This window comes from Dromiciops gliroides, chromosome 1 (genome assembly GCF_019393635.1).
Source record: "Dromiciops gliroides isolate mDroGli1 chromosome 1, mDroGli1.pri, whole genome shotgun sequence".
In the NCBI taxonomy this organism is placed as follows: domain Eukaryota; kingdom Metazoa; phylum Chordata; class Mammalia; order Microbiotheria; family Microbiotheriidae; genus Dromiciops; species Dromiciops gliroides.
Window position 1 is genome coordinate 583557939 of NC_057861.1, and position 24724 is coordinate 583582662.

A 24724-nucleotide genomic window follows, 5' to 3' on the forward strand; every position below is an offset into this window, starting at 1 on the left:
CTACTATTTGCATGGCACAGTATTCAAAGAGAAAAGAGGAAATAATCCCTGTTCTCAAGGTGCTTGCATTCTCCTGGAGGGAAGGAAACATTGATTAAATGCCTACTGTGTGCCAGGCACTGCGTTAAGTGCTTTACAGCTATCTCATTTGACCCTCACAACAACCCTGTGAGCTAAGTGCTATTATGGTCTTCATTTACATTTCAGAAAACTGAGCCAGATAGAGGTCAAGTGACATGCTCAGTCACACAGCTGTGCCTATGTTGCATTCGAAGTTAGGTCTTTCTTACTTCAGGCCTAGCACCTTATCCACTACACCGTGTGATATAAAGTACTTTAAAGTGATAGAGGATACTAATAACATTTGAGGGAAAGAGATCAGGAGAGTTCTTGTGTAGGAAGTGGTTTCTGAGAGTTCCAAAGGCCTTCTGCTTTACCAAGAAAATAAAAGCCATTGGCCTTGAGCTCCCTCTTTTCCCCTCCTCCTCATCTCAGAGCATCCTGATATCATCCTCCACTTTATCCTTTCCTCTAATCTCTGATGAAGAGCTAGGTATTTTCCTTGCCAAGGCTAACCCTCCCCTTTACATGCATCATTCATACTATCCCTTCCTCTCTTGCTTACGTTATCACTTCCTCCAGTCTTTAATCTTTCTGTTTCTGCTGGCTTCTTCTCTGCTGGCCTACAAACTCTAAGTCTATGTCCTTCTTGGAGGCGGGCACCCTCACTAGATCCTGCCATCCCCATTAGCTATTGTCACATATCTCTGCTCCCTTTCTCAGCCAAACTCACTTGAAAAAGGGTTATCATTGTCTCTACTTGTTCTCCTCTTACTCCCTTTTAAAACTTTGATCTGGCTTACTCCCTTATCCTTCAATTGAAACTTCTCTTTTCAAAGTTAATGATCTCTTAATAACCAAATCTAATGACTTTTTCTCAATCCTTATCCTTCTCAAATTCTCTGTGGCATTTGACACTACTGACCACCTTTTCCTCCTAGATATGCTCACCTCTCTCAGTTTTGGTGGCATTGCTTTCTCTTCATTTCCATTTTATCTATTGACTACTCATTCTCATTGGTTATCCCACCCCTTAAGGGTGAATGCCCTCCTAGTGGTCTTTCCTGATAGAATCTAAGATTGTTGAGGCAGGGACTATTTGCCTTTTGTCTTTGTATCCCCAGGGCCTTCCTCAGAGCCCAGCACATGCTTGTTGATTCATTGATTGATTTGTGGTGGTTGAATTAGGGAGAGGAGACACTAGAAACAAGGAGATCAGTTAGGAGGCTCTCATAATAGTACACTCAAGAGGTGACAAACAGCTGAAATAATAGAGAGTCCACAGAGGTAGAATCGATGAGATTTGGCAACTGCTTGGTATTGGAAAGTAAGAGAAGGAAGAGTCAATGATGACTCTGAGGTTGAGATCTGAGGCAACTGAAGGGATGGTAGTAGCCTCTACTGAAATAGGTATGTTTTGAGGAAGGAAAAATCTTTGAGAAAATGTTTTTAGATGTATTGATTTGGAGATTAATATCTGATGTTCTGGAGAAGACATCCTCCAAGGCCAAACTGGAGGTCAGGAGAGAGTTTTGGTAGGCATGCTGATCTGGGAGTCATTTGCATAGAGGTAATAATTAAATCCATGAGAGCTGGTAAGATCACTGGGGTGAAAAGAATATATAGAGAAAAGATAATGGCTGAGGGCAGAGACTTGGTCATTGACCACAGTTCTTACAGCATAGTAATAGCAAATAGTAAAAGCTACTGAGATGGAAATTTCAGAAAAGTCAGAAAGAGAACAAAGAGAGAACAGTGTCAGACAAGCCAAGGGAGGAAAGAGAGGGTAGTCAGCAGCGTAAGAAGTACAACCTGGTCGGTTTGAGTGAGGACTGAGTGAAGGTGTCTTTGGACTGAGAAGATCTCTGACACCCTCAGGAAGAATAGCAGCAACTGAAGAGCAGTAATTGAAACTAGTTTGTTTAGGCTTGAGAAGTGAGTGGGAAATAGAGGAATTGCAGATAGCAAACCCCATTTAGAAGTTTGGTGATGGCTTAACCTCTTGGGCCTTTTTTCCATTAATAAAGGATTTGGACCAGGTGATTGATTGATCTTTAAGGTCCCATCTAGATCTAAGTCCTCTAACTTGGAATCCCCTGACTTGGAACCAGAAGATCTGGGCAACCTCTTCCTAGCTGTGTGCTATCATTGAAAACAATTCACCTGGTTTGGGGCCTCTGTAAAATGTGGGCAGCAGAGCAGCTGTGCGGATAAGATGAGATGAAGCATATTAAATTTGTTTTGTAATTATAAGGCACAATATTTGCATAAACTGTCATTAGATAGTTTCTTCTTTTTTTTTTTTTTGGTGAGGCAATTGGGGTTAAGTGACTTGCCCAGGGTCACACAGCTAGTAAGTATTAAGTATCTGAGGCTGGATTTGAACTCATGTACTCCTGACTCCAAGGCCGGTGCTCTATCCACTGTACCACTTAGCTGCCCCTAGATAGTTTCTTTTAAAGTGGGAGCTATAGCGTAAGAAACGATGAGTAGGACGATTTCAGAGAAACCTGGAAGAACTGATGCTGAGTGAGATAAGCAGAACCAGGAGAACGTTGTACACAGTAACAGCAACACTGTGTGATGATCAGCTGTGATAGACTTGGCTCTTCTCAGCAGTGCAATGATCCAAAACAGTTTCAAAGAACTCATGATAGAAAATGTTCTTCACATCCAGAAAAAAGAACTGTGGATTCTGAATGCAGATTGAACCATACTGTTTTTACTTTTTTTTCTTTTTTTGAGGTTTTTCCCTTTTGTTCTGATTCTTCTTTCACAACATGACTAATGCAGAAATATATTTAATGTGATTGTACATATATAACCTATATCAGAGTGCTTCCTGTCTTGGGGAGGGGGAAGGAAAGGGAAGGTGGGAAAAAATTTGGAACTAAAAATCCTATGGGGGCAGCTGGGTGGCACAGTAGATAGAGCACTGGTCCTGGATTCAGGAGGACCTAAGTTCAAATCCGGCCTCAGACACTTAACACTTACTAGCTGTGGGACCTTGGGCAAGTCACTTAACCCCAAATGCCTCACCAAAAAAAAAAAATCCTGTGAAAACAAATGTTGAAAACTGTCTTTACATGTAACTGGAAAATAAAATACTTTTATGATTACAAAAAAAGTGGAAGCTATTTTCCAACTACACATTGGGAAAATGTTATTAAAAAGTTGAAATTGATTATTTTCATTGTATTTTTGGTATTTATTTGGAAAATCGTAATTCTAGCTGTTTTAATTTTAAGATGTTTATAGTTTAAAGCCATTTCTAAGTTTCTCTGTATAAAATCCATTTTCCTTCCCTTTTCTGTTCTGCATACCCCCCTTTTTTCTCACCAGGCCACATGATTTATATATGTAGCAATTACATCAGTGGACCACTTTTTTGATTAAGGAATGAGAACATTCATGAGATTAAAGCATAGAAGTGAATTTACATATATTTTGTCAAGGTGATAGATATTTTTCACTGGGAAAAGCAAGTGGTGTAAAGATCATCCCCAGGGTTCCTTGCATTTGTCCTCATGACAATACTTACAATATTTTTTACAGCTTGTCATTCATATTATTGTACTTGTGTGAAAAATTTGCTGTTATAGTAATTAGCAATTGTGATTTGAAAAAGAGCACTCTCTCTGGAGAAGCAGTTTGGAAAGAGATAAAATGTTTTACTGAGAGTATAATTTCCTAGTACTGTTAAAATATTCATGTAGTGTCTTTCTTTTCTAAAGTTGTGCCAAACCTTTGGAACATTGATGGAGAAGTTACGGTCCCTGAGCAAAAGCCTGTAGAAGTCAGTGAGGAACTAGCAAGCTCCTATGAAAGAAAGCTCATAGAGGTAAGAATGTTGGAGGTCTGCACACATGCACTTATGGTGAGAGGTGTCTAGTAATATGGTTGCTCAGCTTGTTAAAAATGTGGGGCTAGTGATGGTGATATTAATAGGGCTTCCTATTTGGGTCGTTAACCCTAGAATCTATTTTACCTAGTTCTGGGAGGGACCCTGAAGGACAGAGATGACTTGAGAAATAGTGCACAAAGCTCATTGAAGACTTAACAAGATTTCTTAGGATATGAATTCTGATCATGGCTCTAAACTTTAAATAACTCTTTTATGACACTGAAAAAGTGTCTTCATTCAGCCATCTGAGCCTTTTTTAAAACTTTTTAATTTAGTTTCATTTTTATTCTCAACGTAAGCAATAAATTAAACAAGCATTTTAATGTATGGTGTAGAACAGGTGAAGAATGCCTAGGACACTTTGAATCTTCATTGCATAGAGCTTATATTTCTTTTTGAGGATAGAATAAATTTAATATGTTCACTTTCAGAGCTGTCCTGCTTGTCTGTGATGCCTTCATTTTCTTGGCTTTGATGAGTGGGAAAGATACTTCTCTCCTTTCTTGATATGTTATAGGGAATAAGTAATGACAGAGAGCTCAGTCTTTAACCCTGAGAGAATTCTTAAGTGTTAAAGAACTTTCAAGAAGTACCACAGTTTAATAGGTGTGATGTGGGTTTTTTGTGTGTTTTGTTTTGTTGTCGTTGTTTGTTTTTTGCAACTGGTGGGACAGAAGGTCTGAGTGATAGTGATGATCCTGGGGTTAGTTAATGGTGCCTTGGTTCCCCAAGTTCTTGGTTCCCCAAGTTTTCATCTTTCTTCCAATATAGTCATCTCCTATTCATTCAGGTCCTCCCAACCTGATGAGTATTGGGAGGTGATGCCTCTAGCAAAGAGAACTTGGGTTGATTAGCAAGTGGGCCAGGAAAGATTCATAAGTGAAACTTAACCTATCCATATAGGGTTACTTAGAAAATGGCATTTACTACCCCAAATTGATTTTTTCATTATGTTTTGTTTATAAAGAAAAGTTTAGTCATATGGGATTAATATTGCCATTTCTTTAACCCAGAACTTTTTTGCTGAAAACTTTATATCAACAGCTTTCATGGCCTATTTTCTAGCAACATTTTATTGCTTTCTTCTATAGTTATATTAATGGGTTGATTGAAACAAGTTGTTTAAATGCATGCCAACTATTGATTAAGTTCTGTATGTATTAGAAAGGCAAAAGAATTGAAAGCATTTTATTTAAATGATGTAGCTGTTAAAATAACCCATAACATTTAAATTATTTGATTATGATCAGTCCCAGTCTGGTTGGTGGAGTGGGGAATACAAAGAATTCCTATTTTATATATTTGAATTTAAATACACTTAAACTTTTGTGAATTGAAATCCAGTCTTTGGAACTTTCAACGATGAACCCATAGGTACAACACATCCCCTTATCCCCTATCGGGGATAAAAAGCAAAGCCACGGCCATGTTCCATACTGTCGGGCTCAGAGTTACTGCTTTGCCAGCAATTGACAACGAAAACAGCTGTGGGAAAAGAACCAAAGTCTTGAAGATTATGTCTCATAATATACTTTGAGGAGTCAGTTTGCTGATCAGAAGGGAGAGTGCTTTGGTCGTTTAGTATTATCAAAAGGCCACCTCTTTAGCATGAAAACTGAGAAACATGGGAGAAGAGCCAGAAGAGAGAAGTACAGATGGAGTGAAGAGAAAAAAGAGGAGAGGGGAAAGAAAGTGACAGATTAGAAGTGATGGCCTCAGTAATTAGAAGCAATGTTGGGGGCAGCAGGGAATGGAGTGCCTGGTAATTATGGAACAGGTGATAGAAGGTAGACCAGCTCTTCTGTCTAGGTAGTAGTTACCCATTACCTACTCATTAGTCCTACCAGAAGACACAAAATCCTGTACATCTGTTGTTTTTATGTATATGTTTATGGGTTTGCAGGGAGGCAAACCTCATGTACCTTTGTATGCCTTGGTAGATAGTTAGATCAGTTGAATCCACCCAAGTATTGATTGACTCTCAGGTGGTAGCCCTTGACACTAAGATGGAAATGATTGTAACCCTTCCAAGGAGTATTGGTAGGCAGATGTTATATGGTGCAAAGAGCACTGAAAGCAGGAGACTTGGGCTCTGTCCCAACTCAGCCACTTGAACTTGAGCAAGACCCATAATTCCTTAGAGCCTCATCATGCTCATCTATTACATGGGAATAATGATGCTAATGAGGCTTGTATGAGATATGATGTATTTATTGTACTTGGTAACCCTAAGGTCTTTGATAAATAATTATTTTATTTTCATCACTGTTATGCATTTTAAAAGAGGGCCATGTTAGCCTAAATAAATATTTAATTTGCAGAACTATGTAGTGAAAAATTTTCAGTAGGTGGTTCTGTCTCTGTGCAGCTTGCACAGACAATAGTCCCTTCCCCCATACCAGAAGAATAGCATTCATTCTTCACCTTGGCACCCCATTTATGCAAGATACATTAGGTTTAGGCCATTTCTGCTAAGGGATTATTCTTTTTGTTTATTTACTGCAATTGTTATTTAAAAAGCAATGAGGCCGACACTATGGCTTTGAAATATTTGCATAGGTGGGCCGATAAATGGGAAAAATAATACAGTTTTGCAATTAGACCGAGGTTTTCTAGCCTTTAGCTATGGTTTTATTTGATTCATGATATAACTCTCCAGTACAGGTGAAAGGAGCTAGCTATTATCTCTCCATAGCTGTGTTTTCCTATCAGTTTTGCCTTGTGTGTACATCAATAAATAGGCAGGCAGGATATATTTGAATGTGCAGCATTTTTGCAGAAACATATAGAGAAAAATAAATTGCTTTGGAGCTGGAACTGGTAATCAAATATTGAACATGGCAGATCAATAGGCCATAGACCTTTAGTTACAGTAGTATATTAGGACTTTGCTGGCTTCTGAATTTTCCCATTCTCGCTTGAGATTCCCTCTTGACTTTGATAGGAGACATGGTTTTGGTTTGTATTATGGGATAGTGCCTCATGGTGAATGCTGGTGTGTGTAAGGATACCAGTGCTGTTAATGGCCTTATTTTTGGTGGTGTGTCTGGACTAGGAATCTGAATTTCTTGAGAAAGAATAGATGAATGCCCTCAGAGAGACACTTGGAAAATGATCTAGTTCTCTTTTTTGGGAGATAGATAAAAATACTTATAATTACAGTGGCTGGGATTCAGCTTTTCAGGCTTGCACTATTTTGAGCCTTTTTTGTAATTGCTTTCCTCTTTGAGGCAGAAAGCGGCTTCTATCAAAGCCACTTCTGTGCTCCTAGGAAGAGTTACCTTGTCATGATAGAGAAGGGACTATAGGATAGAGCAGTAGAATCACTATTTTCCTCTGGGTGGAGCTGAGCTCTTAAGGCTTACTTGGTAAATGCAGAAAGTGGTTAAATGTAAGGTAGTGAGGTGATTGAATTGGACTTGGGTCAATAGTGGGTAGTGTATTGGTTGTCAGTGAAAAATTGTTGTGATAAGTTTTTAATTCCCTCTCAAATAGAATACCCTTCCAAAAGGGGGAAGGGTCAGTGTAAAGGCCAAAAGCAGGGTGTAGGGGGAAAGCAGGTTATAAGGGAGTCAGAGGATGGCAATGGAGTTCAGGTAAGCAAATGGAATCAATTAATGAGCACTTACATGCTTACTATTATCTGTCAGGCTCTGTACTAAGGACTGAGGATGTAAAGAAAAAGCAAAAACATTTCCTGTCTTCAAGGAAATTACATTCTAGTAGGAGAGAGAATATATAAAAACCAGAACCTAGCATAAATGCAGAGTAGATAGGAGGTAACTTTAGAGGTAACTTTTTTAGTTTGCAGTAGCTGCAACAGAAAAGGGAGGAGGGTGGGAGAGGGGTGGCCCCTGAGCTGAGTCTTAATGAAAGCCTGGAGTTCTAAGAGTCAGAGGTTGGAAGAGAGAGTGTTCTAGGGATGGGAAACTGCTAGGGCAAAGGCATAGATGAGGCATTGTGTGTGAGGAACAGCAAGGAGGCCATTATGGCTTGATCATAGAGAATACATAGAGGGGAGCAGAGTGAAAGAAGATTGGAAAGAGAGGAGGAGGGCAAGTTGGGAAGATTTTTAAATATAAGAGCTCTGAGTGATGAGAGCCTGCACCAAAGTGGTGACTGTGAAGATGAAAGCAAGACATATACAAGAGAAATGGTAGAGAAAGAAATGCAGATCTCTCCTAAGCTGGGGGTGTGGTGTATTCCTTATTGCCCTTACTCCTTGAGTCATAGAGTTAGAAGAAACTTCATAGGTCACCTGATTCAGCCCCACCCAGAATCAAGATTCTCTTCTTCACCATCCCTGAGGAGTTATCTAGCCTTTTTTTCTTCAGTCAAGTTCTATACCTCTTTTTCCAGGCCATTAATTCTTTTTTCATATCTTTCTTCTCTAACTCTTGGTTTTGTTCCTTTTTTTTTAACTTTATCACTCTCATTTGTTTTTTAAAATAATTTTTTAGCTTTTAAAAAAAAAACAACAAAAGCCAACTCTTATGTTAACTCTTTCAGGAATTCTTGTTGTACTTGTGTTCTAGCTGTATTTTTTCTTTGGGGCTTTTCTTGTCATTCTCTTCTTCTGTGTTTGTGTTTTAAGCTTCCCTTTCATCACAATAACTTTTTATAGTTGGATTCTTTTTAAAAATGCCATTATTATTTGCTCATTCTTCCAGCTTACTTCTTGATTTGGGACTTTTGTTAGTACTAGGCTTTATGTATTAGTGAGGTGAGGGTGTGAGTGTGGGTGTGGCTAGATATCTGTTCTGATCATCTGTGCTCTTATATCTGTCTGCTGCTTTCAAAGCTCAGGCTGGGGAGCCTACCAGCTTTCAAGGCTTTCAAGGGAAAGGTCTGTTCTTATCCTCCTCATCTGAGCTCTGCAAGTTCTCGGTCGAGGTTTTGGTTTCTTGGCTTGTTCTTGGTTAGGAGCCAGCCACTATTAGCCTGCTGAGAGACTCTGTAGATTCGGAGGGACAGAACCTTAGCTTTTCCTTTGGTCTCAGATTCCTATGCTGCTTATTCCATGACAGGTGTCCATGTCGGACTGGAGGCTTGGCCTGACTCACTGCTCTGCTCCTAGCATTACAGCTACACAGTTATGTTTTGCTTCCCAAACTCACTGCTTGCAGAGTATACAGCTAGGGCTCATACTTCCAGTAATTCCCCTCTATTCTGCGTCTGTGACCTGGAACTGTGTAGTGGGTGACAGAACTTCCAGATAGCATCCCTTCCTATACCCAACTCTAGCTGAAGACTCTTCCAAGATACCTTTCTGCCCCAGTGATTCTTGTGCTGTCTTGGCCCTCTTTCAATCTGTGTGTACTGGAATGTGCTTCATACTCTGGGACAGACCCTGTCTCACTGTCCACATACATCTCTGTCTACCTAAGCTGCCCTGGGCTGGAAAAATGAGTCATTGTCACTTTCTTGGATTTCCTAATAAGAATTCAGTCTGGGGCAGCTAGGTGGTGCTGTGGATAAAGTACCAGCCCTGGATTCAGGAGGACCTGAGTTCAAATGTGACCTCACATATTTGATACTTACTAGCTGTGTGACCCTGGGCAAGTCACTTAACCCTCATTGCCCCACAAAAAAAAACAACAAAAAAAACCAATTCAGTCTGGTGCATTTTCTAAACTTTTGTAGAGGAGGTTAGTGTAGTACTTCCTCTCACTCTGCAATCTTGACTTTGCCTCTTATCCAGCATTTTCTTGAAGACTTCTAGTGACTGGGGGAAATTACCACCTCCTGAGACAGCTCATTCTACTTTTGGATAGTTGTCTTTAGAAGTTTTTCCTTCTATTGAGTAAAAAGTTTTTCTGTAAATTCTACTCATTTTTTTCTAGTTCTGTTCCCTGGAGTTATGAAAGATAAGTCTTATCACTTTATCATGTTCTCCCTCTCCCATCTCTTCTTTCAGGCCATACCACCCCAGTTTCTTCAATAGAATGTATAAAATAAAAATGCTTAGTAAGGAACAGAAACCTATGATAATTGAGGAGATGGTAAGAAAGCACATGACCACCATCATCCAGTTCATCAGGCCTGGTGATGCCATCTCCATCTTAGAATATTAAATATATATATATATATATATATATATATATACACACATATATATACATACATATATATACATACATACACACACACACACACACACACATATATATATATATACACATGATCTTCAAATGACATGGGAGTATGGGAGAAGTAACATTGCCCATAGAAGGGAGAAAAACAGAATAAATGAAAGTTCTAGCATTCATTGCCATTATCTCATCCACTCTGTTCTATTGCTTTTTCAATTTATGTTTTTTATGATTTTTAATTTTTTTGTGGTTATTTCCATCTACATTATTGTAGTCATACATATACATATATGTATATATACATATATATACACACATTGACTTTGCTTACTTCAGTCTGTATCAGTTCACATAGCTCTCTGTTTCTCTGTATTTCTAATATTTGTCGTTTGTTACAGTACAGATCCATTTTCTTTTTACTTTTCTTATTGAATTTTTAAAATTCTGAACCTAAAAGGAACATTTTCTTCATATACATAACAGACCATGAAGCTTTAAAAAGGTATGTGTATAACTAAAATAAATTTTACCTGTTAGTTTCAGAACTCTCCTGCTTGTCTGTGCTTCCTTCTGTTCTTTTCCATGCATTGAAAAAAGTTAGATTGTCCCTCTGTTGTTTTTTTTAACAATTTCCCCAACCCTGGCAACCCTCCACTTGAATTAGAAGCCAAGAGCAAGAGCAAAAGTATCTTGCAACAAGAAAATATAGTCAAACAAAACAAATCCATATAATGGTCCTACCATGAAAATCTATGTGTTTTTCTGTATCTTATTTCTGTGATCTCTGTGTAAGGAGTTTGAGAACATACTTTGTCAAAGTTCCTCTGGCAATATGGTTGATCATTACAATTTCCAATTTGTTTTCCTGGTTCTGCTCACCTCACTCTGCATCAGTTTATACTACTCTGAAATTGTCTCTTGCTATTTCTTATGTCACAATTATTTTCCATTATATTTATATCCCACACTTTGTTCAACCATTTTCCAATACAAGGCACCCCCTTAGATTGTAGTTCTTTTATTTTCTTTTCCTCTGCCCCTTTCAATTCTTGCTTTCATTTTCCCTGCAAAGCTTTAAAGTCTTAGTTTGCCAATGAATTCTGTTCCAGTAACATTGGTTTATTTAGATAACTACTTCTTCAAAAAAAAAAAATCTGTTTTTGTGTTGTCAGAATTTAATTTTTGATAGCCTTAAATTTCTTTTAAGCCAACTTTTCCAGGTAGAATATTGGGCTATGGGTTGCTACCCATCCTTTATCCAATGTTTTGAAATCTTCCCTTCCCAAAGTGTAGAGTACTTGTCAGCTAATTCCAGGTATTTTTCCTTCATTATTTATCATGATTTATATTGTGACATGGTCACTTTTTCCCAAGGTTCTCATCATATGTACTGAACCTTGTATTCTTTATGGTTAAAATCTTGCCCCTTTGCCATTACTTCTACCTAGTGAAGCATGAAATTCTTGGCAAAGAAAATTTAGAACTTTTAGCACAGTGAAGAGCTTTGTGCAGTGGTGATGGGGAAATAGCTTGGGAAATCCAACCAAGGCATGATTATTCCAAGCTGATATCAAGATGGTTGAAGACTTTTACTTCACTGACTGAAAAGTTTTGAGATCTGATTTCAGAATTTATTATTCATTTATTCCTTTGGGCTAGAGAGTACTTATTTTTATACCTAAATATTCTCGATCATATACCTGTAGTTTGTGTATTTCCCACTCAGGTGTATCTATATACCTTTAAGATTCTAAATGCTACTATAGAGTAAAGCTTCTTAAACTGTAGGTTGCTACCTCATATTCAGTTGTGTTACTGAATGTGGGGGGTGAAAAAAAATGTGGCAACAGTAAAAGGTTATATATACCTATTTTATATATCTAGGGTTGCATAAAAATTTCTTGGGCAAAAAGGGCTCACAAGTGGAAAACATTTAATAAGCCTTGCTATCTGGATAATATGTTTTAAAAAAATATGTTAGGAAGAAAAATGTCTTCTGTCTATATGTGTCTGTCTCTCTGACATATGCATACCATTTAAATCATTTTCTAAATCCTAAACAGCTATTTCAGAATTGCTTGGAAATTTGTATTCATCACAAAAATTGGTAGCTAAGGGAGTCTTTTGACCCTTAAAAATGTTTTGCTCATCAGTTTTAAGAATTAATGCTAATAAATATTTAATCCAGAATGGTTTAAAAAGCATATCGTTTAGTAACTAAACCAGTTTATTTATTCTAAAATTATGGAGAACTATGGTATGATAGAAAGAAAACTGGCCTGAGAGACAGAGACCTGATTTAAATGTGGCACTGTCACCAATCAAGTTTGTGACCTCAGGTCATTTAATTTCCCTCGTTCTCTGTTTCTCTATCTATAAGATGAGGGAATTGGACTGTTTGATTTCTTAGGACCCTTCCTGCTCTACCATTCTATGATTCTGTCCTTAAGTGTGCCTGCTATTTTAGAAATGCCCCTCCATATATGATGCTTAGGTAATGCTTATTTACTAATGGACATTCCTGGGATCTATTAACATATTCAAGCAGCCTAATCTAATTCTTTGTAGTCTTAACAGCCTAAGACTAAGTCTAAGTCCCTTGTTATAATATAGTCTCAATATATCAAATGAGATAATATTTATAAAACGCACTTAGCATAGTACCCGACATATAGTTGGTAGGTTGTTGTCCTTTATTCTTTTTTTTTTTTTTTTGGTGGGGCAATGAGGATTAAATGACTTTCCCAGGGTCACACAGCTAGTACATGTCAAGTGTCTGAGGCTGGATTTGAACTCAGGTCCTCCAGAATCCAGGGCTGGCGTTTTATCCACTGCACCACCTAGCTGCCCCTTGTCTGTTATTCTCAAAGAAGAACAAAATGATATCACTATGTTGGAGTTAAGGTAAGGTACAGTGTGTCCCAGCTGTGGCTGATCAGACCAATACAATCTCAAAAGACTCTACCACAGGTTGGACACAAATGGTCATATTAATCATTGTACATCTCGGGTTTCTTTTTAAGCTACTACAATTCTGCTTTGCTCATAGAGCACAGCATCTTCTTTGATGAGGGCCTGCCATGCTGGGTGGTCCTGTGCCAGTGTCTCCCCTGTCTCACAATCAATTCAAAAGTTCTTCAAAGAGACCTTGAGAGTGTCCTTATATTGCTTCTTCTGACCTCTATATAAGTGCTTGCCCTATATGAGTTCTATGTAAAATAGTCTTTTAGGCACATGTACATTTGGCATTCAAGTAACATGGCCAGCTCATCAGAGTTGTGCTCTCTGTAGTACAGTTTGAATGCTTGGCAGTTTAGCTCGAGAAAGGACCTTAGTACTTTATCTTGGCAGTATCTTCCTAAGACAATTCAAATGGAAGTGATTCAGTTTCCTGGCATGGCACTGCTATACTGTCCAGGTTTCACAGGTATACAACAGTGAAGTCAGCGCAGTGGCTCTGTAGACCTTCAGTTTGGTAGTCAGTTTAATATCTCTCCTCTCCCACACCTTTCTTTGGAGCCTCCCAGACACTGAGCTTGCTCTGTCATCAACCTCATCATCTCTGTGTGTATCCCTGAAAAGTATACTACCAACCTAAGTGAACTTATCAACAGCATCAGTCTCTCCATTTGCTATGAGTAATGGTTTCAAGTATGGATGGTGTAGTGCTGGCTAGTGGAGAACTTCTCTTTTCTTGGTGTTAATAATTAGACAAAAATTAGCATAGGCAGCAGAGAATCAATCTGTACTCAGTTGCATCTCAGCACAGTCACTTGTGAATAAAAAGTTGTGCACCAGCTCTCCCTCCATTTTAATCTTGGCTTGTAGCCTTTTTAAGTTAAATAGTTTACTGGCAGTGAAGTAGCTGACCTTGGTGCCATCATCATCCTTATTAAAGGCATCTGACAAATTGCTGAAAACATCATGCTAAAAAGCATGGGAGCAAGCACATAGCCCTACTTCACTCCATTGGTGACTAGGAAATCTTGAGAGCCTCGTCCATTAGTCAAAACTCATGCAAGCATGCTGTCATTGAATTAATAAATAGTGGAACTGTCATGTAAATGTTAGCTGTCATTATTATTATTATTATTATTATTATTATTATTATTATTATTATTATTCCCTCCTAGCAATATTATATGGTTTTACAGCTCAGCCCTAACAGCCCCTGAAACATTATTTTACCTAATTATTATTTAATTTATTATTTATCACGAAGCATTATTTTACCTAAATTTGTGATTTCTTAGAGGGAGTTACTGACTTTAGGTAATCCATGACTGTTCTGTGGTATAATTTAGAAGATGTGCTTATTTAGGAATGTGTATTCACTGACATTTTCAGAAGAGGTTGAGTTTGGTGTTTTCTTTAACAAATTTGAGGCTTTCTCTGGCCTGAAAATTGTTGGTTACATATGCCAGAATATGGCATTACATATGCCAGAATTTGGAATTTTGTAAAGCTTCCCTGAGATTATAGTCACATTTATTCCAGTGTAAATTTAATAAACTAATTGCATTATTTTACCATTAAATTCCTTTGAAATGGTTATGTAAAAAGAATAAATTGAACATTGTTTTATCCATTTTGGTGGTGGTGTGTTTGACTTTTTGAAAGCATTGCGTTGCCCCCTGCTTAATTAATTCTAAGCCATTTGGTTGTCTTGTGAGGTACTGCACATGATTACTTGTCAGATGGACCCTCTGATAGTGTCCACATCTAAAATGAAAAAACAAAACAAAACAATGAAGGAAGAGTAATGCTATGATCTGGATGTCGCCCTATAAGAGCACATGCAAAGAGTAGATTGAAAGTTATTTAGTTCTCTCCCTAACCATTTTCCTTTCCATATATTACAGTGGATTTTGATTACTATCATCTGTTTTTAAAGCACCTGAATTACAATTGAAGCTTTATTTTCCCCACAGTACCTTCAACTCCCTTGTTAAACATATACTAGGTCTATGAGGCTATCTCTCTACTTATTGTAGACTTTCTGAGAAATGATAATTGAATCTCTTTAATTCCAACCCTTCCCACCAACTTGAAAACTTTCTTTTGACAACTTTTCCATGTCGTCCTTGGTTTTGTTGTTTGAAAAACAACCCTTTGTAACTTCCCCTGTGACTGATTTCTCTTCATCAGTTTTCTTGCTTTCAGTGGCTTCTGTTGATGAAGGTAAAAGTTGACTCAAGATCCGGTGAAGCAAAAGGCTGAATATACCCTATTTCCTCAGGCCTACTCGCTGTGACTCACACCTTCCATTTCCAGTACACGAATACCAAGCTCTGCTAGGGCAAACTGTCAGCCTTTCACTTACTGTGACAAGTACTTTTAAAAAGTATTTTTTAAATAAAACCTTTAAAAAGTCTCAATTCACAAACATCCTCACTTAATACAGGTAACTTTTTGCCCTCCTCTGGTTGAAAAATGGTCTCTGTTCACCTGGGACTATCTAAGTTGGTTCTTGGTTAAGTTTCCCGTAGGAAGCTTAAAACTCAAATTTTAATAATATAAGTCCATACACGATAGGGAAGTACTATAAAATCTTTCAGGCTTTCTTCTCACAAAGGCCATTTTTTATACCCAATTCTTTCATTTCCAGAAGACTGAGATTAATGCTACTGAAAATGAGTCTTTTAAATTCAGCTCTTCCATAAGTGAAATGTCTTATACAGTAACAGTACAATTTTTTCTATATAATATGTAGAAATTATTTTCCCTTTGTGGAGAAAACTGGATTTAAATGCTAAAATATTGCCTTTTTGTCTTCTTGAAATATTCTTTCTGCATTCGGTGGTAAAGGCTTTTAAAATTAATGGGGAAAATGTATTTCCCCCTTTCTCTTTGGCTCAGGGGAATAGAGAAGATAATAAGTTTAGCAGTAAATGACTTGCCAACTAGTTTTTACCATGTCTGAGGTACAAATTACCTTGGTATAAATTTTGAAGCAAAGCATTGTGGTCAATTTGGTTGAAAGTTTATAAAAACCAACCAAATGAAATTGGCATATGTTACTTCATAAAATTTATAGCTGGAAGTGATTCAAAGGCAATATAGTCCAACCTTCATTTTACAGATAAGGAACCTGGGACCCAGAAAGGTAAGAAGTTTCATTTTCCCAAGGTCATACAAAGGGTAGGTAGCAGAACCTGAATATTCAAACTCACATTTTTTGATTCCTAATCTATTGCTCAAGTTTTGAACCCCATGTCGACTTAGGAGAAGACTAAGGAATTTTTAGTTGTAGTTTTTGCCCATTCATAACGATCACCCCTCTGTTTTCTGACAGAAAAGGCAACCAAGAAACCCAGAACGTTGCCAAGCAAAAATTTTATCCAAGGCCTTTTCTCCACTGCTTTTTCTGAATCTTATGATTTCTTTCTTCATCTTAAACATTTGTTTTTCCCTTGTCTACCATTCATAGCTGGATTCCCCAGCTCTAGCCAGGTCAGCTCCTGTCAGCAACTTTCAAAGGTTTTTGTTGTTCATCACTTTCTGATGTGAACTGTTTCCCAGATGCCTTAATCTTCTGCTGTTACTTTTGTCACTCCTACTGATACTTTGCCCTTGCATGCTTTCAACATTTTTTCAGAGCCCAAGCAATTTTATGTACACCATGTCCTATCTGCTTGCTTGAACCTAAGATTTTCTTCTTGGCTTGAACACATCTGTTATTAATCACCACTACCAAAGGTATGACCTTTCTATAGTAATTAGGGCTCTTGTTAAGGAGGTGAAATATTGACTTCCTTTTAGAATAAATGTTAAGATGTCTTGACCTCAGGGTATAAATATTGATCAAAGAAGTGAAAGCCAATATGTATTTTGAAGCATAGTATATAATAATTCTCAGAGACAATAAATCAATGGAGTTATGCATCAATAACTTAATTGTTAGAATTGACAGTATTAATGGATCACAAATTAATGTTTTTCTTTAGTATTTAGATCACAGGTAGGCTATATAGAGAAATGGTTAAAAACAAAACAGGCTCAACTGCAAAAAAGCTGTAATTTTTCATCATTGATTATCATTTTTAGTTTATTGTTGCTTATGTTAGTGTGTGGTGATCTCTTGGAAGTGTTAACTTTATTTTTAAAGGCTTTGTGTAATCTATTTCCAGTTTGAATGTATTTTAAAAGAAATATCATAAAAATAATTTCTCTAAAATATTTAATTTTCTAAAAATACTTAAGCTATCTTTTGGGCTGACCAAACTTCTGCCAGCATTAACGTGCCCATTAAAGGTGGCTAGTGAAATCACATTGACCATTTTATTACTGTGTTACCTATACCCTATGATAGAAAATTTGAGTCACTTTGGCTGTCCATTATAATAAAAGCAGACATTTAAAAAGCCCTTTAACAGTAATAAAATGTTTTGAAACATTTTCCGATTTGATCCTCAAAGATTATTTTATTATATCCTATGTTTGATGTTATTGTTTATGATAACTTTTCTGAGACTAATAAAAAGACAGTGCTTCAACCGCCCCTGTCACTAGAGAACACTTTATAATTTGGGACTAAGGACTTTGACCAAAGTACTCCTATTGGTTAAATGTTTAACTGAAGGACAATATAGGTGTGAGGTTTCTCGCCCTCCCTCAATTAAATTATGGTAATTAGAAGGTTGTAAGTGTAAGTTTTGTCACATATGAAGAGGTTTTAGATGTTTGAACAGGAAGATTTGTGCCTTGATGGGTGAGCCCCAGTTTTCTCCTCTATAAAATGGGGTTAACAATATTTACCTCAAAGGGTTAGTGGAATGACAAAATGAGACAATCTTTTAAAAATGCTTTAAAAATTTTAAATGCTACATAAATGCTAGCTTTTATTAGAGGTTTCTTTCTTTTTGAAGAAAAAAGAACAATCTTTCTGTTAGCTTACTTACCGTGGTCTCACTCTTGATTCTTGCTTACTCTTCCTGCCCTTTTCCTTTATCTTGTTTTATTTGGTTGCTTATCTCTTGCCTGTTGTTATGAATGAAGGAAAAATGGAAAAAGAAAAGTTAGAAAAATGGGAGGTCTTTAGTCCTTTTCTTTCTATCTCACCTTGGTTCTATATGTAATGGGGCTAGGGGATTGTCAAATTAAGTTAGGTTAAGTGAAAGTCTTAGGAAGATAACTTCTTTAATAGAATAATGGGGAAAAATTCCTTAGAGTTTATTATAAGAGGGTTTTGCAGTTAATTCCAACAAGAAATAATTTCTCCAAAGCAAAAAGAAAAATTTGCTGTCCTGAATATTGGATGGTTCCCTTACAACAGCACTGGCAACTCATTTGGGATGTTGATTTGGACTGAATAAGGGTAAGGTGAATAAGAAAGTCATCGACTCCAGTGGCAAATCTTCATGTACTCGATTTTTATGAATGTGAAAGATGTAGGGTATTGATGAAGCAGTCATAATGTGAGTTGAAATACATGGTCTGATGAAAGGGAAAGGTTCTTTTATGCTACAGTCAGTTAAAACAAATACTATAGTCTTTCTTTGAGAATTCTATAAATTTATGTATATAGAAACTCAGTGAAATTCAAATGAAAGTCATAAACATTCTTATCAGCATGAGGCTTTTTCTTCTTTGATTTCTGTCAATCCCATAGTATAGAATTGTATTTAGCCTTTAGATACTTTGTCTAGGATATCATGATAGTCATCAGGGTTCTGGGGATGAGTTGGGAATAGTTCCAATAACAATCTAGTGAAAAACATACTGGGCTGAGAGTCAAATGATTTGGATAAACCTTGCCTTGCTACTTATCAGACTTAACCCTTCTGAACATGTTTCCTCATTGGTAAAATGGAGATGATAATTTCATTACCATATATCAGAGGGTTATAATGAAGACCAAATGAGATAATGTATATAAAGCACTGTATAAACTTTGAAGCAATTGTGTATGTGTAAAATATTAATCAGTAATAACTTGCATTGCTGATGTTTTTTAGTATCAGGAATTCAAAGAAAGCTTTTGACTTAATAAGATAATTGATATCCTGTTATGGTTAGGAGGTTTGAAGGTTCAAATCCTGACCCTTAATGCTGAGTTCCTGGGACTAAGAAGATAAGAAACAAATGAGCCCAGCCGGAAAAAATGTGCTCTGAAGAAGGAATGTGAAGGAGGGGAGAACAGATTAATAGCTAGCATATTCATTAAATACTCTTGGATAGAAACTTTATAGAGTAATACCCCTGAACCTCTGTAATGTGACCCAAAACTTATTCTGTTTGTATATACAAAATAAGGGGATATTAGTGTATGATTCACTTATTCAATATTAAAGGGGGGGAATGGGGATGCTGCAGGGCAGGGAGAGAAGGCTTTTAAGTACTAGCAGCTAGTACACATTTATCCAGAATGGTGGACACTGAGGTGTTCTATTTTATAGATCATTCATGTCTTGCCTTTAAAAAACATTAGAATAATACTGGAATGTAATTAGCATGAAACTTTATTTACCACAGTTTTTCTATTTTTGATTCATAAGTCACTTCAGGGCTTATATTACCTATAGGTCATCATTAAGAACATCACTTTTCATTGGAGAGGCCACGTGCTGTGTGACTGGCTCTGGATACAGAAGACTTGAATTTATTGTACCAGACAAGTTCTGATACAGTTTTTATTACATGTGTGACCTTAGGCAAGTCACTTAACTGCACAATTGAAGAGATTAAATTAGGTAACCTCTCAGGACCCTTTTGTTTGTAAATCTGGATCTCCTTGTGTGGTACTAAGAAATAATTTCAGAACTTGAGTTTCCTGATTGGGTTTTACATAAATGATTACATTTAGATTACAGGAAATATAATATGCAGTATATAAGTAGGTATTCAGCTCACTGACTATTTCTCTTATAACTATTAGGAATAAGGAAGGGAATCAATGTAGTATAGTGGAAGAGACATGGGTTTTAGACTCTGCTCTACCATTAACTAACTAGCTGTATGATCAGAGGAAGAATACCATATTTTTGGCCTTTATTTTTCTTATCTGTAGACTGAGATTAGATTTTTAAGGTCCCTTTCTATTCTAAAATCCCATGATATTATGTATATGTAAATGCAATTAAAATTTGTGTATATATATCTCACATATATGTATGTTTATCATTCATAATTATGGCTCTTTATGTATTGAATACAAAAGAACTGCATGATTTCCTTTCTAATGTATTTAAATTACTCATTATAAACAAAGTATACTCAAGAAGATAACCAGGCCCCAACCAGTGTATTTTTAGAGTTGTTTCTCCCCTCCTTTTCAAAGGTGTTGAAATAGTAAAATCTTTACACTTTGATGGAAAATTAGAATATTACATAGACTTTTAAATTCTTGTCTGGAGCTAGCTGGACATAAATGCAAAATCTTTTTTAAATAAGCATTTCATATTCTTTACCATCACATTTCCCCATGATTGAAAATGAAGGTAACTTTTAAATTTAATAATGATTGTTTGTTATTGGCCAACTCATAATGCCTGTGAACTGCTGTGATCTTTTGGGTGCTGGTCACATAGTACATACACATATATACATACCTATAGACAAAGACACACTAAACGTATACATAGAAATGTATACCTTATCTTAGTGTACTTTGTTCACCATTCCTGTTGAATTGAGTGACATTGTCACAGCAGTCATATCATGAGTTCTGCAAGTGTCTATGAAATTGTGATCCTACCCAGCCAAGAAAATAGTATTTGTTAAGTGCCAGTACTTAGTAAGTAACCACTGTGTGATCAGCAGTATTCAGGCCTCTGAGAGCTATGAGCAGAAAAGGCACTAAAGGGGACACAGTCTCTTAGAGGGATAAATTATGTTGGTAATGAAACAGCTGGACTGTAACAAAAGGCATTGTAATCAATCTAGTGCTAGATTGTATGTTATAGACCAGAGTGCTTTAGTTATTCACAGAAGGGAAGGGCTTTTGTGGTGTGAGTTTAGGGATGGCTTCATGGAGTTTGGGCATGTATTAAACTTGGCTTTAAAGGAAATGTAAGATTTAAGCCCTTAAAGGAGGGCAATCTAGGTGTGGGAAACAATATGAACAAAGCCAGATGGTGGAATAAGCATGGGATGTATGACTAAAGTAGTGGTGGTAGGGGAAAAGAGGCTAATCTCACATGAACAATGGGTCCAAAGTTTGGGAGTAGTTGTGAAATACAAGTTTGAATACATAAGGTACAGTCGGTTTAGATGACCTTAAATAGTCAGAATTAAATCAGCAGAGAGGAATCTGATCTAATAAACTATAGGAAAGGATTGTTGATTCTTAAAGCACTGATAAGATGCTTAGGGTCCAAAAGAAGTCAAGGTGAACCTAATGAGAATCAGTATTGGACTTAGTGAGATATTTCACATCTATTACTTCTTTTTTATAATTAGCTTTTATTGAATTTTTCTGAATAACATGTTGACTTTTTTTTTTGATGGGGAAGAGGGAGAGGAAGGACAAGGGCTTGGAGTGGAGAGGTATTGAACTCTATTTTTAATTCTGCTACTAGTTTGATTATGGGGAAATCTCAACTTTTTGCCACAGTTTCTAAAAATTATATATATATATATATATGTATTTATATATGTATGTATGTATATGTTAAGAGAGTTAGGATATATGATCTTTAGTGTTTATCTCCAGGATCACATACTGTAATTTTATATTGTTATAGTTTAGTGATATGGAGAGCCCTAGAATGAGACGGGGCAATTATGACACAGGGAAATAAAAGTGGGGCTAATTAAAATGGAATATTGGCAGCCTCATGATATTTGAAAACTCTGGGTAAAATTGCATTACAAGCATATCATTACAGAGGTTTTATATAACAAAGCTATTTCCATGTCCCAGTAGATAGGCCATAGAAACAATGGGTTATTGATTTGGCTTCAACTAATTGTAGACAACAAATAATCCCATAAAGCAATTCCTTCCTCTCTGAGAATCACCTCTCTCTTTATAAATGGAAGAACTTGATTATGCACTGGGTGACCCATTTTTCAGAATGCTATATTGGTGATTGAGATTTAGAATTTTTTTCTTTTTTCCTTTTTCAACAGATAAGAGTGCATTTCTTGACTTTATCCCTAGGTTGGCAATATCCCAGAGGTTCATAGGATTTAGAGATGGAAAGTATCTTAGAGGTGCTCTAGTCAACTCTCTTATTTTAAACAAGAGAAAATTGAGACACAGAAGGTTGAAGTTATTTGCCCAAGGTCACATAGGTAGTAAGTAGCAAAGCTGCGGTTTTAATCCAGGTTTTGTCTCCAAAGCAGTCTGCTTCCCCATGTTGTGCCAGGCATACTTGTTAGCTCAAGAGAAAAATCTCATCTTTCATAGCAAAAGATCCCAGAAAGTATTATGAGTTTGTGAACTATCATTTTGGCTCACTTACTCCAATTTCCTCTATATGCAAAGCTGCTCACAGCATTATCATTATCTTTACAATGGGGAGAATGACAGCCTCAAAAAATTATGAAAACCAAATTAAATGTTCATGCTCGATTATTGTTAGCATTTAAGTACTCTACAGTTCTGAAGTATTATTATCTACCAACTTTAATAACTAATAACAATAACTAACATTTATAAAGCATTTACTATATACTGGGCTAAATGCTTTACGGTTATCTCATTTGATCCTCATAAACAACCCTGGGAGGAAGGTGCTATTATTATTTCTGTTTTGCAAATGAAAAAACTGAGGCAAACAGAGGTTTAAGTGACTTGCCTAGTGTAACACAGTAAGGATCTGAGTCTGTGACTGGATTTGAACTCAGGCTTTCCTGACTCTAGTCCTGATACTGACTCCAGTTCCATCCACTGAGCTGCCTACTCTGAGTAAGGAACTCTGTTAGGTTCTGGGAATACAAAGAGGAGGGAGATATTTCCTTTGATCTCAATAAACTAGAGGTAGAACATATATATATATATATACATATATATTTATATTTATATAAATATATAAATACACAGGCATAGATATATGTATAGGCATATTCACATACACACATATAAGTATATACATGTGTGCATGCACATGTACATACCTATACATGCATGCATGCATGCATGCATGGTAATGTAAGCCAAAAGCCAAGTAAATGCTACAGATAATGCCTGGTGATAGGGAAAGAGAGAAACAGAGAGGAAACAAGAGATTATGTTAATTGGGATATATGAGGTTATGTGTGGAAAAGGTGAATATGAAGGGAAGGTTAGTGGTCAAAAGCAGAGGGTGTATTGTGAGGGAGAGGAAAGGACAGAGACAGAAAAATATGAGAGAGAGAGAGAGAGAGAGAGAGAGGTGGAGAAGTAACCAGCTATTAGTGATCTTATTGACTTAATCTTTATCTGCCACTGTTGATCTTCATCAAGGATATTCCCACCAAAATTGGGTGACTTCAAAGGTTCTGTCCTTGGTCCTCTTTTTTTCCCCCTCTATACTATCTTACATGACTTGGGGTTGAGTTTATAAAAGAAAAACCTTTTGGTGAAATAAGTTCTTGATTTCTTGGAGCCAAATAAAATGCATGAGTGACAAACACAGAGGCAACTTTAAAAGAAGTCTGTCCTTGTAAAACAGGTAATTGGAATATTTTCTTTATAGTTGAATATTAAGTTACTTAATTCAACAAATAAGAAACTTGGTCAAAGATATGATTATCCAGTATTTTCGTGATTTGGACAATTTATCCTTTTTGTTTCTTATTAAACCTTGATTTAAATTGAATTGTACTTAATTGAATTTCTGAGTTTTGCACATTGTTGTTTTTGAGAATGAGAGAAGTAGAAAAGTGATCCCCATTTGAGGAGTTCCCTTTTAAACTTCTTCCATCCCCTAAGTTACCAGTCACCAGAGGAAAGTTTGAGTTCATCTGGACGTTTCAAAGTTTTTAACGTTCTTTGTGTCTTGGAATTATGTTTTGAAATGCTTACAGTAAAATACACAGTATTACAAATGAAACCAATTATATTGAACTACAGTTATAAGACTATTAAAATAATAAACTCAAGCATTCTAAGTCAAGAACTTCTGATCTTGGATTTAGTCTTTACCTGGGCTACTTTTCATAGGTTTCCAAGACCTGGGGTCGATTAGGTTTCAAAGTCTCAGAGGGAAGGTTTGGGTTATAGGGCTATAGGTATAGAGCTGTAAGGGACCTTAGAAGTAATCTAGTTCAGTCCTTCTTGTTTAACCAAGAAGTAAAGTGAGGCCTGGAGGGAGGAAGTAGCTTGCCCAAGTTATTATAGGTTATTATATTCTATTTAAAGTTCTAAACCCATTATCTTAGAGCCCTGGACACCTCTGAGATAGGGATGTGACTTCTTTTACAGTACTGTGGTATCAGGACAGCTTCAATCCCCAGAGTTTTGGGCTTTGATCCAGTTTGGTACCTAGGGCTATAGCACACCAGGCTATAAATAAATCTCATCTTGATTAACATGTACTAGAGGAGATTTTAGTTTCCTAAGTCATCTCCATTTTCATTAATTATTTTCAGACCAGTGGTCTGTAGCGAGGGCTGAGATGGCTATGCATATTAAAAAACAACTTTTGAAATAAGCCAATTAGAACATTATATGATTAACCACAGGTAAGGAATAAACAAATGGAGAACTCTTGGAATGGGGCAGAATAGATGAAGGTTTGTT

General features: G+C 36.6%; 1 protein-coding gene across 1 annotated transcript in view; it reads left to right on the top strand.

The window, feature by feature from the left end:
* SNX29 (sorting nexin 29) overlaps positions 1 to 24724 on the top strand; it is a 673154-nt gene that overhangs the window by 300657 nt on the left and 347773 nt on the right. Inside the window, exon 15 of the mRNA XM_043964582.1 lies at positions 3795 to 3901. Within this exon, the coding sequence (XP_043820517.1) occupies positions 3795 to 3901 (107 nt within the window). The remainder of the gene's footprint in view (positions 1 to 3794; positions 3902 to 24724) is intronic.